At 38.2% G+C, this 13985-nt stretch overlaps 1 protein-coding gene across 3 annotated transcripts in view; it reads left to right on the plus strand.

The window, feature by feature from the left end:
- The window catches only part of LOC117421319 (mothers against decapentaplegic homolog 2), a 31745-nt gene extending 18391 nt beyond the window's left edge, over positions 1-13354 (plus strand). For 2 of the 3 annotated variants that reach the window (XM_059023825.1, XM_034923536.2), the window contains exons 3-11: positions 5093-5182; positions 6064-6257; positions 6798-6932; positions 7234-7308; positions 7620-7673; positions 9149-9361; positions 10491-10628; positions 10713-10857; positions 11474-13354. In XM_059023825.1, the coding sequence (XP_058879808.1) occupies positions 5093-5182; positions 6064-6257; positions 6798-6932; positions 7234-7308; positions 7620-7673; positions 9149-9361; positions 10491-10628; positions 10713-10857; positions 11474-11597 (1168 nt within the window). In that variant the 3' untranslated portion in view covers positions 11598-13354. The remainder of the gene's footprint in view (positions 1-5092; positions 5183-6063; positions 6258-6797; positions 6933-7233; positions 7309-7619; positions 7674-9148; positions 9362-10490; positions 10629-10712; positions 10858-11473) is intronic. The other variant, XM_034923540.2, reaches the window with a different exon arrangement.
- The last annotated feature ends 631 nt before the right edge of the window (positions 13355-13985 follow it).

Below are 13985 nucleotides of genomic sequence, written 5' to 3' on the forward strand. Positions count from 1 at the left end.
AAAGCGCTTGGCAAATGTCCGTGATTTTCATTGAGCGCTGGATGCGGAAGCAGCTATCTTTTTTGTTTATGTCTGTGGTGAAGGGACTATGCGTATTGTTTAGATCCGCCTCCCATTTTTTTTTTTGTTTCCTGGCCTCTCTCGGCCATTAAAAGCTTTTTTTTCGGCTTTTTCTGGAGAAAAAACCACTAGGGACCTGTGATTGATGCCTTTTTGATGATGTCGGACCGGAAAGGAAAAATTGTAATGTGGGACCTGGTCCGACATAGGACCGCAAAGGGTTAATGACAGGCGGGTTTTTTTCTGACATTTGTTGTGTGTGTGTGTTTTTTTTTTTTTATTATTTTCTCCCCAATTTGAAATGCCCAATTATTTTTAGGCTCAGCTCACCGCTACCACCCCTGCGCTGACTCTGGAGGGGCGAAGATGAACACACGCTGTCCTGCCGTCAGCCGCCCGCTTCTTTACACTCTGCAGACTCACCGTGCAGCTGCCTCAGAGCTACAGCGTCGGAGGACAACGCAGCTCTGGGCAGCTTACAGGCAAGCCCGCAGGCGCCCGGCCAGACTACAGGGGTCGCTGGTGCGCGGTGAGCCGAGGACACCCTGGCCCACCTAACCCTCCCTCCCCCCGGGCGACGCGCAGTCAATTGAGCGCCGCCCCCTGGGAGCTCCTGTCCACGGTCGGCTGTGGAATAGCCTGGATTCGAACTCGCGACATCCAGGCTATAGAGCGCATCCTGCACTCTAGCGAGTGCTTTTACTGGATGCGCCACTCGGGAGCCCCGACATTTGTTATGTTTAATAAAATGGCATCTCTAAACAAAGGAACGAGGCAAAGCAACGTTTGGAAGTATTTTGAGGAACCGACGAAAACCGTGGTATGAAAATAATTGTGCCAAACAAAATTAAAGTACCACAAAACCCAAGTTCAATGCTTCACCATTTGAAATGAAAACATTTCGAAATTACTAATTGATGGCAGTAAAAAAGCAAACATACATAACATTTGCTATAGAGTTGGCCGAACAGGGCGTGATCAGGTTATCCCCCTATGAGGATAGTGTGTGTGTGAATCGTGAATGTAGCAGTTTATAAATCGTGTAAGATTTGTCCACTACACATGTCTTAAACCTTTGCGGTCCTATGTCGGACCTGGTCCGACATTGCAATTATTCCTATCCGGTCAAAAAGACGCAAAAAACGGGGTTCTAGTCGTTTTTTCTCTGGAAAAAGCTGAGAAAACCATTCAGTGGCTGAGTGGGAGCGACAGGAGCCGAGACAAGTCAGGGGGGGAAAAAACAACAACAAAAAAAAGGGCGTATCTCATGAATAGTCATACTTGCCCCTGGGATCGGATAGGGGCGGCCATAAGGAAGCAAGCTGCCTGTGACTGCATCAGCGCTCAGAGAATATCACGGACATTTGCAGAGCTTTTTTCAGATGTTATAGTAATAAAATAATGACTTGGATCGCATTATTGAGGCGTTTGGTGATAAAACAAGTGATCAGGAGATGATTGATCTTTATGTACGACTATTATTATTATTATTATTATTATTATTATTTATTTCTTAGCATATGTGAAAGCTATAGCGAACGAAAGGGTGGGGCAGGGCTGGAGATGCCTAGTGAGTGCTTTGTTGATATGCAGGGCCTTTTAAACCCGTTTGACTGTGGGGAAAAAAAAATACTTTTAAACAGCGCGTCTAAAATTAACTGTGTGTGTGAAAATAAATTGCACCTGACGCGCCTGACACGCACTTAATAAATGGACTGCAGAGGGTTAAAATATAGTTGCTACATATTGTAAAAGACAATGAAACCTGTCCTAGTAATTGTAGTAATTTCTCAAAATATTATATAAATCTCACAAAATATAATTCTTTGGATTGTATAATTCACCTAGATTACGCAAAAACGCGCAAAACAACTTCTGCACAAGCACCCTCTGCAGGCTTTTTTAAATTGCAGTGTCTTCCTGACCATGTTGAACCGCGACCACCTATTGACAGTGTCCCACCTCTGTCTAAGGGCACTCTCTTGACGGAAACAGACATCCTGGCTACGCCTAGTTGTAGCGCTGGGTAGTGTCACCAAAACAGAGATAGTCATCACGGAAGTGTCCAGCCTAGGCAGGGGCGTGGAAGGTGTGTGGAACCCTGCATGGAAGGGTCTCCACATCAATGATTTAGAGCTGCAGGCAATTTACCTGACCTTGCAGAATTTCTTGCAGGATGTTCAAGGGAGACATGGGCTTGTCCACAGAGACAACATAATGGTGGGGGTGGCCTGCGGTGGCCCAACCTCCATGTGGCCTACAAGCTTTTTCTGTGGGCGCACGAGAACCACCTCCTCCTCCTCTCCTCTGTTCATGTGCCCGGGGTGACGAACTGGGCGGTGGACCTCTCAAGGAGAGTTCCCAGCGCCTCAGATTGGAGGCTTCACCCCGAGGTGGTGAGCCTCATCTGGGAGAGGTTCGAGAGAGCAGATAGACATCTTTGCCTCCCAGGAATCAACCCGTGTCCCCTCTGTGGTTCTACATAATAGGTTGGGAACTGCTGGGAATAGATGCCTTGGCACACTGCATTTGAGCTGTCTGGGACTTTCCAACAGGGTTATTGGCACTCTACAGAATGCCTGAGCACCGTCCACACGTTCCCAGTACAGGTACAAGTGGGGTATCTTCCAGACGTGGTATCTGCCTCGTGGGTTCGATTTGGCCCGTGGCAGTTGTACTGCAGTTTTTGCAGGACCTTTTTGCCAAGGGGAAATCCTTCCTCCACGTTAAAGGTCTATCTGGCAGCTATTTCAGCTTGCCATGTCAAGATTGACTCGGTCTCCCGAGGAGCTCACTTCCGGGCCAATTTTTGAAGGGGGCCTGGTGGCTTTGGCTGCCTTTAAAGGACATTGTACCACAATGGAGGCTAAATGTGGCGCTTAATGCACTCGTGACACCTCATTATGAGCCCTTGCATTTAGCTGAGCTGACATTTATCATTTTAAAGTGGCTTTCTTGGTTGCTATCCCCTCCAAAGCAGGTGAGTGAGATGCAAGCGTTCTCTATCACGACAGCCTGTGGCCAGGACAAAGGTCATGCTCCATACCAATCTTTCCTTCTTGCCGACAACTATCTCGGTTTTCCATGTCAACCAGTCTGGAATTTGAGGCCTTCCATCCACCTCTTTTCCAGTCTGACAGGGAGTGACCGCTCCATACACTCTGCCCAGTTCAGGCCCTGGTGTATTATGTTGACAGGACAAATTGTTGGAGGAAGTCTGAGTAATTTGTCTGCTATGGGGTGAAGTCCCATGGTCAAGCCCTGTCTAAGCAGTGGCTGTCCCAAGTGGATAGCAGACACTGTCAGGACTGCCTATTAGCTGGCCAACTTGCCCCCTCCAGAAAAGCTCACTGCCCATTCCAGCAGGGGCCTTGCAACTTCTTGGGCTTTATTCCAAGGTGCATCTGTAAAGGACATATGCAATGCTGCGGTGTGTGCTACTCCCCATACCTTCACTAGGTTCTACGGGGTAAATGTCATGGATCCTCAGAACCCTGGGTTTGGAACTAGAGTGTTAAGGTGGTTTCCCAGTCAACCCCTACAACAGGCATAGAGGTGAGTTTCTCCCTCAATTTTTCACCCTAGCTACCTGTTACTGGGGATCCGAGTGGTATCGCCATTGCGGTCATTCTACAATCTTGCCCTTGCGACGGCTTGGGTATACTCGCCCATGCGTTAATGGTTACATTTTCATACTTGAAAGGGAATGTTAGGTTATTATCATAACCCTGGTTTCCAGAAATAGAAATATAACCATTAACCGCCAAGGTTACTGCATCCATTATTTGCAACAGACTTAAAGGAAAAATGATGTTAAGATCTGTGACCTGCAGTACTTTTGATCCCTTGGGGATGGGGTCACGACTGCGTCACAGGTTTAGAGCAGCTTCGGTATAAATTATTCAGGTTTCAGCTCTTTAGGGGGTAGATACCCTTTCGGTAATGGTTACATTTCTGTTTCAGGGAATAAGGGTTATGAGAATAACCTAACGCTGTGCAATTTTACAATTTGTTGTGCATAACTTTTAGTTAATTTTAGTTTTTTAATAGAGGCCTATAAGTACACAGGAGACACGCACAACTTTTGGCCTCAATGTCACTGGTCGTATATGAAGCAGATTAAAGTTAACTTAAAATGTTAAAAAAAAGTTGAAATTCAGTCCCATTTCAGAGAGTGCCGTAGACAATGAAATAATCTTGAAGGGGGCAGGGTTTCATTCATTATATATCGGATTCTGATGTACCTCCAGTATATATTGTCATACAGCCATCAAAGTATTCACAAGTCTTGTTTTCCATTCCATATTTTGTTTCTGGAACTGCTCCTGTTTGTCAATTGGCGGTCACGTCCATACATTTGTCGATATGTTTCTGTATCTTGACTAGTTTGGGATACAAAAAAGTTTCCAAGATAGCATAAAGAGGCTTAAGTATATTAATGTTTCCCTAAAATAAAGCATTATCATGTAGTATTTTAATTGCCAAGAAGATTTTAAGGATAAATCTTGAGCAGTTTATCAAACAAAAAAAAAGGTGGATTCAAGTTTTATAAACATTGTCTTGGTTATTCAGCAGTACTTTAAAAAGCTCTGGTGGAACTAGGGGGTTATTTTATGGAGCGGTCTGTAACAAATGTTGTGTTACTTTTATTTTTTCATATTAAAATATTAATGTAAGTAACTTGTTACCTTTCTCAAAATGTAAACCTAAATGTCAACTCATTCTGAAGTCTCCTAGTTCAACCACAGAGCTGTAGTGCAACTCATTACAAAGTTTCAGCTGTGTTGAACTTTTTTCCATTTCTTTGTTGCGTGTTCTTTGTTTTTCCATTCTGCAGGCCTCTTTTATATGAACTTTTTTTGTTTAAGGTGAGACGGTGTACTTCACCCGTATAAATTAGATTCCTTACAAAAACTCAAATGAAAGAGGCCATTTTTGTGTTTCTTTTTGTCCATGTTATAATCTCATGGTATTTTTGAATGAACCATGCCCCATGTTTACATCAATTTTTTTTTTCAATTTCTGTGCACAGCAATTGCTCTGAAATTTGGGGACTGAGTACACCAAATACGATAGATCAGTGGGATACAACAGGCCTTTACAGCTATCCTGACCAAACCAGGTGAATATTCTAAACTATGTCACATACTATTGAACAGCCTCACACTAAATGGGATGCAGAAAGTGTGAACTTAGAGCACTTTATTGAGAAATGCAAGTTCTGCAGGTATCAACCTGTTCTCTATTCAATATAATGTTAAGCTTTGATTTTGCTGTTACAGACCACACAGAGGAAGGTAGTTCTCATATTGCTTCATTAAAAAAAAAAAAAAACCTGCAGGTTACTTACATACTGACAAGATATGAAACAATTCCAACCAAAAATTAAGCTTCTCCTTCAAGTTGTCTATTTGTAAGAAAATGAACTGTACTGTATCAGTGTTGACCAGTAAAACAGTTCCAGTATAATTCATACAAATTGGCTTTTTCACCACCCACAACAAATTTCAGACAAGTATAAAATATTTACTGTAGTATTTCCTTAGGTTCCCAAGGGAATTGTTAATGAACGTCACAAATTAAATCTAAAAAGTTAAAGCCCAGACAGTCATACCTCTCGGACTTGAATATAAAACTGTACAGCAGAATAAATACTACTCTCTTCAGCCTGAAGATGGGAGAATGTACTGTTTTCCTTTTGTTAATCTTATGCTTTTATTTATTTGTCCTCCTGGCCTTGGCAGCAAGCTGCTGATTGGTCCTTTGCTGACCAGTAAGAGATGTAGTTGTATAATGGCTAATGCAGCTCTGCAGTAATTAATGTTTATGAAAATATGATATTGGGTCATTTTAATGAATAATTAGTCGTTTACTAGGAGACCACTTGGTCCCAATATTTTAATAGATTTTTATTCCTTCTAACAGCATTATTGCATGAACAAAATGAATCAACTAGAGCACTGCAATTTACTTATTTTTCCCACCTATTTCTTTAAATTTCAGATCTCTTGATGGCCGACTTCAGGTATCTCACCGTAAGGGTTTACCGCATGTTATCTACTGTCGATTGTGGAGGTGGCCAGACCTACACAGTCATCATGAGCTACGAGCAATTGAGACCTGTGAATATGCTTTTAATCTTAAAAAGGATGAAGTGTGTGTTAACCCTTATCACTACCAAAGGGTGGAAACGCCAGGTATAAAACCGTGCAAAAAAGATTTAATGATCTGCTTCCCTCTGTCAGTGGATTTTCTTGCATAAATGTTTTTGTTCTACTAAACATTTTTTTTCTTGTTGATCACAGCTGTTTTTTTACTTTAAAGTAACGCACTTGTTTTTATTTAGTTGGTGGGGAAGTGCTTGTCGAGCCTTGTTTTGAAGATATTAAGCTAATTGTAGCATTTGTGGGTTATAGGATGATGGAAATAGAAAATAGTCCAATAAAACCTGGTGGTTTAAATGTATGGTTGTGTTGCTGGTTTGCTAGATAATTACTTGGTGTCTTGTGAAGCTCTGAATTTTACTTTTCATCTCTTACTGTGACTTTGAATATGAACATAAATTATCTAATTTTTAGTTTTTACTTGAGGGGAAGGAGGAGGGGTGCAAATGTAATTTTGTAGGCTTGCTTTTAATCCTGTGTTCATTTAACAGTGAAATTAGGAATTTCTTCAAAAGGTAATTGTGAAAGAACATTTTGTTAGTTAACACGTTCCCTTCACTATGTCTGTTTCAGTTTTGCCGCCTGTTCTTGTGCCAAGGCACACAGAGATTCTAACAGAACTGCCTCCGCTTGATGACTACACTCATTCCATACCTGAAAACACTAATTTTCCAGTAGGAATTGAGCCACCAAACAATTACATCCCAGGTATTTTTTTTTTTTAATTTATTTATTTATTTATTTATTTATAACAGAAAATGATTTTTTAAAATTATTTTTTTTTTTTTTTAATAAACAAACCAAAAGCTTTTGTACCTTAGCACATTAATTAAGGGATACAATAACTTTGGTATACAATATATCATCTTACAGTGAAGCAAGTGTTAGGGCAGTTTAAACCTTTATGGTCATTGGTAAATTGATGAACTTTTACATACATTAAGTATGCAATTGTTTAAGCTAGATGTTGGAGGTTTAAGGAAGTGTTTTCTGTTTTGTGTATTTGTAGAAACACCACCTCCTGGATATATCAGTGAAGATGGAGAAACAAGCGATCAGCAGATGAACCAAAGTATGGACACAGGTACGTGTCAGATTTTGCAGGTTAAAGATTTGCAAAAAATATTGTTTGTAGAAAACATTAATTGTGCTAGATGTCTTCATTATGGTTTAATATTTACTGGAACATATTTTAAAACTATTAGCAGCTTTGGAAAGTCTGGTTGCCAGAAGTAAATCCCTGGGGAGTGCATGTTGTATGAATGCATTTGAATATTTGTCAGCTGTGAAGCTTGTTTTAGGTTTGTATAGCAAAACAGGGTTACCAAAGGTATAAATAATAGAATCGTTTGTGATATTTAAATAGAATAACTTCTACACCCTTCCTCTCTTCAGGTTCTCCAGCAGAAATGTCGCCTAGCACTCTTTCACCTGTCAATCACAGCATGGGTAAGGGCAGACATTTCCAAAAAAGTGTTTTTCTTTTATTTTATTTTTTTTGTGCTCCTGTTTTATGCACAATTCATGCAAACAAGGTTTTTAGCAGAACTGTAAGCATCCCTGTTGGGGATTAGTAAACCACGTGCAACCTTTCATTTATACCTTGACAGCCAGCAGTTCCATTTTTTTTATTTAAGGTCTAAAAGTTAATTGATTTCTTTTACAGTCTCATTTTTGATTAACCCTTGGTGAATATAGTTGTTAAAATGAGTCGCCTGTGTACACCATTTCATGAAGTTAGTCACCGTCAATATCTTCAGTCAGTTCAAGCCACTTGCTTTGTATGGGATGGGAGTTTAAAATGAAAACAATTTGATATATACAGTACTGTGATCCGGCAGCTAGTTCAACCATTACAAACTGAAAAAAGGAATTCACTTTCTTGCAAAAAACGATTCTAGATGAAATACATGGTTTCTGTACCATGCTAGGGGGTGGCATTCTGTTGTAGGAGTTTAATCCATCTCATTCCATAGTCTGTTTTTACTTTTAAAAGTCCTTGCCCACATGGATGTAAACAGCGCAGTGCCACAGTTGAACTGACGGGAAAGAAGGACCACAGTTCATTTGAGTGCAGTATACAGTCCCTTTACAAGTAATTACAAACGATCAAGGTTAATTAAGGGAAATATATTTGAAAGATGATTAGATAATTGTATCTTTGCATTACTCGAGTAGGATGTACATGGTGCATTCAGTATCGTATCAAGTGATTTAAGTGTCTGCTTGCAGCACAGAGTCATTTATTTTTTCTCAAAGTATCTCATCCTGGTATTTATTTTAGCAACACGTCAATCGTTGACTACAGATTTTCTGTAAAATGATGTACATTACATAAGTCTTCAACGACAATATACAGCTCACAAGTGGAGTGTACTTTATGATCCAATAACCTACGTAAAGTACTGTATTGTATATGCTTCCTAAATCAAACAATATAAAGCCCTGTTCACGCTTCTATCGGAACGATACCAGTAATTTGTTTTGGTTTAGAATATACTGATTTACAATGCCCCTTTCTGTTCTAATCCACTTTTCAACACCAGTACAAGCTGGATTATATTGATATACTTGCATCTGTCCACACTTGAACTATTCAGAGTCATATCATAACTGTACCAGTACGAAACGTGCTCATTGCAATACTGTTTCTCAACGACACCGGTAGAGAAAGGCAAGTGTGAACAGGACCTTGCACCACATTAGCATGCATATCAAAAAATGCAATCCTTACTCATTTTCTAATCAAAAGAATGTGGTGTGTTTGTTTTTTTTTTTTTTTTGGTCTTTTTTTCAAGAAGTGGTTTGCGGTCGTTACTATTCTGTAATATGTTCTTAAAAGTTACTTATATATATATGTATATATATATATATATATATGTATATGTACAATTTATATTTTATTTTTTTTGTCTTGCTTTTAGATCTACAGCCGGTGACTTATTCAGAACCAGCATTTTGGTGTTCAATAGCATATTATGAGTTAAATCAGCGAGTTGGAGAAACTTTCCATGCATCTCAGCCCTCCTTGACTGTAGATGGGTTTACGGACCCATCCAACTCTGAGAGATTTTGCCTTGGTTTGCTCTCCAATGTAAACAGAAATGCAACAGTTGAGATGACCAGAAGACACATAGGTAAGAAGTTGTATTCAACTAAATTAGCCTTTTATTTGATATAACTGCAATGTGAATAGATATGTGTCTACAAGCTGCTATTGTTGTTGTTGTTGTTATTATTGCAGTACTCCCTCGATATAACGAACCTGTTTGGGTCCAAGCCTTTTGTTCATTATAGCGAAAGGACAATCAAAATGAATGATAAACTGTTGGAGTAAATTAATAAAATGAGATTGTGAATACAAGTAGAATTACATGTACCTGTTCGTTTCATGTATGCAGTATTCTGCCTTTGCTTTATCCTGTTTGTTAAAGAATCAAAACACAGTACAAAAAAAGCACAAAACCCAAATTGCAACTGAATATTTATTCAGTCAGTATGACATGAATCGTTTCAAAGTGCACCAAATCTTAATCCAACATGCAAGAATCACAAACTTAGCTTTTACTGCAGATCAACCCGACAGTTTGACATGAAAAGTTCATCAGATCCTCAAGTTTGTTTTTGTTGTTTTTTCTTTAATCAATTTTGCTTTGCTGCATGGTTGCTGAACAAGCAATTATTTTTTTTTTTACACAACCTATATTCGACAGAGATATGCCCACATTACTCCTTTTTTTCAAACGATCAATATAGTTCCAGCTTTGTTGCAACATAAAATGATTTTCGTTTCGGAGGCGTAGTTACACAGCGTGTATTTATTAAGACAAAAGAGTTGACTTCACTGTGGAGGTGGCATCCCGTGCACACAGACTGGGATGTTGACAGTGTGTGTTTAGATTAACTTTTTAATATTTTTTTATTTGGGGTCCAAGGGCCAGGCTCATTATAATGAAGGGTGTTATAGCGATGGTGTACTGTAGTAGTAGTAGAAGTAGTATTATTATAATGGGACATTTTGTTCTTGATTTAATACAATACAATGTTTATTTTTTATACAGTCACAGCCTACACTGAATACAAGAAAACATGTTAAATACAAGCATTCCGTGAACATTCGCCACCGATTAATATGACAGACCTAAATACACTATACTCTCTATAAAATGTTTTGCTTTTTCATAGGTTATTTTGTCTGACATGGTTTTTTTTTATAGTATGTTACCTGATATTTTGTTAAACATGGGTTAATGACTTGACTTTCAGGGAGAGGAGTGAGACTGTATTACATTGGCGGAGAAGTTTTTGCAGAGTGTCTCAGTGACAGCGCTATCTTTGTCCAGAGTCCCAATTGCAACCAAAGATACGGCTGGCATCCTGCAACTGTTTGTAAAATTCCACCAGGTAAAATGAAGTGTACCTTTTAATATCCAGGTTGTATTTCCCATATACTGGAAAGTGACGAAGATTGTTTTGTTGTCTTTGTAGGGTGCAACCTAAAGATCTTTAACAACCAGGAATTTGCTGCACTTCTTGCTCAGTCAGTGAACCAAGGATTTGAGGCAGTTTACCAATTAACCAGGATGTGCACAATTAGGATGAGTTTTGTAAAAGGATGGGGTGCAGAATACAGGTGAGTGATCTGTTAGGTAATTTTTATTTTTTTATTTTTTAAAGTTATAATTGCTGGATGTTTCCACATACTATGCATACTTATTTTATAAGTTGTGCAGATTCACCAAAATAGAATAGTTTATATGGGAATTTCTATTGTATCGGGTGTATTCAGGTAATGCATATCAGTGTCCGTTTTGATTTTTTTTTTTTTTTTTTTTTTTTTTTTTTTTTTTAATGAAATGCTTGTTTTATAGCATTTTAAATATGGCTGTCTTATTGAGGTACTGTGTCTTCAGTTTCTGGGTTATAGACAAAACACTTCAGTTATTGTTGGTACACAATTGTATTGTATTCAATTTGTTTAATTTTTTCACCACTGACCATATCAGTACCACACTGGCAATACTATATTTTAATGAAGCAGTTTCCAAAGTGTGGCTTCATAGTTCAAGTAGTGACTTTTTTCACATGAAAGTCTAATGATTCTGTATTTGGGTGATCAAAAAACTAAATTATGTAAATAAAATACATCTTTAACAAGTCAAGAAAATATATACATTACAAAAATTAGAATAAAAAAAAGAATTGCATTCATGAGGATATTCTGTGTCTAACATTACCCTTTATTTCAGACGACAGACAGTGACGAGCACTCCTTGTTGGATTGAACTTCACCTAAATGGACCGCTGCAATGGCTGGATAAAGTGTTGACACAGATGGGCTCCCCCTCAGTCCGCTGCTCAAGCATGTCCTAATACTGTTGTCTGGACAGAGACAAATATAACGGAGTCCAAATAACAGGCTTAATTTCTTTCATAGTACTTGTTTGTGACCCCACAGACTGTTCACTGTTAAAAACAGAAATGGCACTTGATGTCCCATCAGCTTTATGCACCTTGTTTTTATTCTGTCCCCAAACCCCTAAATATTAAATGTTTTAGTCTCTATAACTCAATTATAGCTCTACTTAAAAGGGTGGGATGGGGTGGACATGGAGAGGGTGATCCTGTTTAGTTCATGCATAGCATTGAATTTTTTTTTTTTTTTTTTTTTACATTTGTATTAATAACTTGGATCTAAATCTAAGGATAAACAAACAATAAAAGTGGTAAACTTGATGGATAATTATCCAAATGAACTTTTCAGGTCTACCATTTTAGCCTTTTTTCCCTTCACAAATAAATGTGTTGTGAAAAATAAGTTACAAATGACAAATGCGGTATATATATAAAACAAGCAATTATGCCCCCGCCCCATTTTTTTTTTTCTTTCTTTTGAATGCCATGGCATGTTATTTTCAAATTGAAGTGTTTATATTGATCCTTTAGGTTAGGGTAAGCACAAAAGCTGGCAATGAACTTGTATTAGGTACCTACAGTGCCCAGTAGAGTTCCCTTCAGGCTACCCTTTTCTATTGTAATCAAAGTGCTTTTATCTTTTTTTTTTAAAGCTAGTCCAATTCATTTTTTCCTTTTTATTAAACATGTTTTTAGACCACATCCTGTTTTTTTTTTAAAAAAAGGATCTGCTTAAATGGAAGCAAACAAATGATACAAGTATGAATCATCTTGAAATAAGCCTACTTGTGGTTTTTTGTGTGCTTTTAGTAGCATTGAATACTGCCTAGTTAGCCAACTTTTTTTTTCTTTTTCTTACTGGCAACCTGACATCTTCTAGAATTAATTGGCTTTCTCTTTTCTCCTCTTTTTATATATTGTGCAATAAAAAGGTCTTTCACAGCTCCATTAACTTGAAATGCCTTTGACCTGCGTTTTTATTCTATTACATGGCAGAATAAATGATAATTAGATGCGTTTTAAACATGGGGCATGTTGCCTTATGAAGTAGATTCTTAATGAACTGTGATAAAGTAACGGCGATTCAAAATAATTGTTAGATCCTTTATCTTCATATAGTACCCATTGTGAAGCCTTGGACACTGAGCAAATTTGTGTCGTCTTGATGCTCAAGCAGCCTGCCTAGGGGACGAAGAAGAATATTAAGACTGCAGAAAGGGGTTTTTCTGTAACTTGTAAAAATGACTTTTATGTACACCTTACTAACGACTCTTGTGATCTAGCTGTCTGTCATTTCTTTCCCTATTGTGGCAGTAGCAAGATTTTTAAATGTCTTTCCTCTTTTCATTGTTGATTCCTATCTTATTACACTAGTAATTGTACTTTGTAAGTGCAACTAGTGGTGATCAGCTTTGGGAACAAAAATGTGGCCAGTGTTATAGCTTTTAATACACAGTGGTTGTATAGAGGCCAAGAGAAGGTTACGTTTGCCATTAAGGAATGGGTGTGAAAATGATACCAAATAGCAAAGAAAATGGCCAGATTTTATTATATATTTTTTTTTTCCTTTTTGGTGAAGCATTTAACTGTTTGTGAGCTTGTTTTACCAGTAGAGTGATGTATTGGTAGAACACGTGAACCTCGGAAAATAAGCTTCAAGCGTGTTGCATATGCAGACTACATGAATACACTAATAAAGGTTTTAATTCTCATGACCTTGGTGTCTTCTGGGTGTTCTTGTCTAAATATAAAAGACATTGACTGTTAATATCCTGAAATAAACACTTTTGGATTTTTAACTTCCTTTATATATTCTAGTAAATCTTTTAAACCATACAGACTGACTGCAATAGATGTATATAAATCCACAGCTTGGCCTATGAACTGAATAATGGACTTGTAAAATACAGAACATTAGTGCAGTAGCTACAGTAGGTATAACTATTGGATTTTCTTTTTTTTTATTGGCGCCTATCCCATGTTTTTGATTCATCAATGAAACCCCCATATTTTAATACTCCTTTCAGAAAAACAATGGACATAATACTGTAGTTGCTAAAACAAATCTTATTTATCAGGAAATGCCCTAGGGCAGCTGCATCCTGTATTGGCTGTTTTTTTTTCTCTGTTACAGGTTCACACAGCTCAGAGTCTTTTTTAAAAAGGCAGCAGCTTTGTTCACTAGAATAGTCTTTAGCTAGATGAGATTATAGTGACAAGTGTCAGAAGCTGTTTATGGCCTGCTTGGCTCCTTACTCATTGGGCATCCATATGACCTCATTTATGGTAAGTGCGACTGTCTGTAGGCAATTTTTTGATGAACATGACCTAGGCTTAATCCATGCA

This window comes from Acipenser ruthenus, chromosome 1 (genome assembly GCF_902713425.1).
Source record: "Acipenser ruthenus chromosome 1, fAciRut3.2 maternal haplotype, whole genome shotgun sequence".
NCBI classification, from domain to species: domain Eukaryota; kingdom Metazoa; phylum Chordata; class Actinopteri; order Acipenseriformes; family Acipenseridae; genus Acipenser; species Acipenser ruthenus.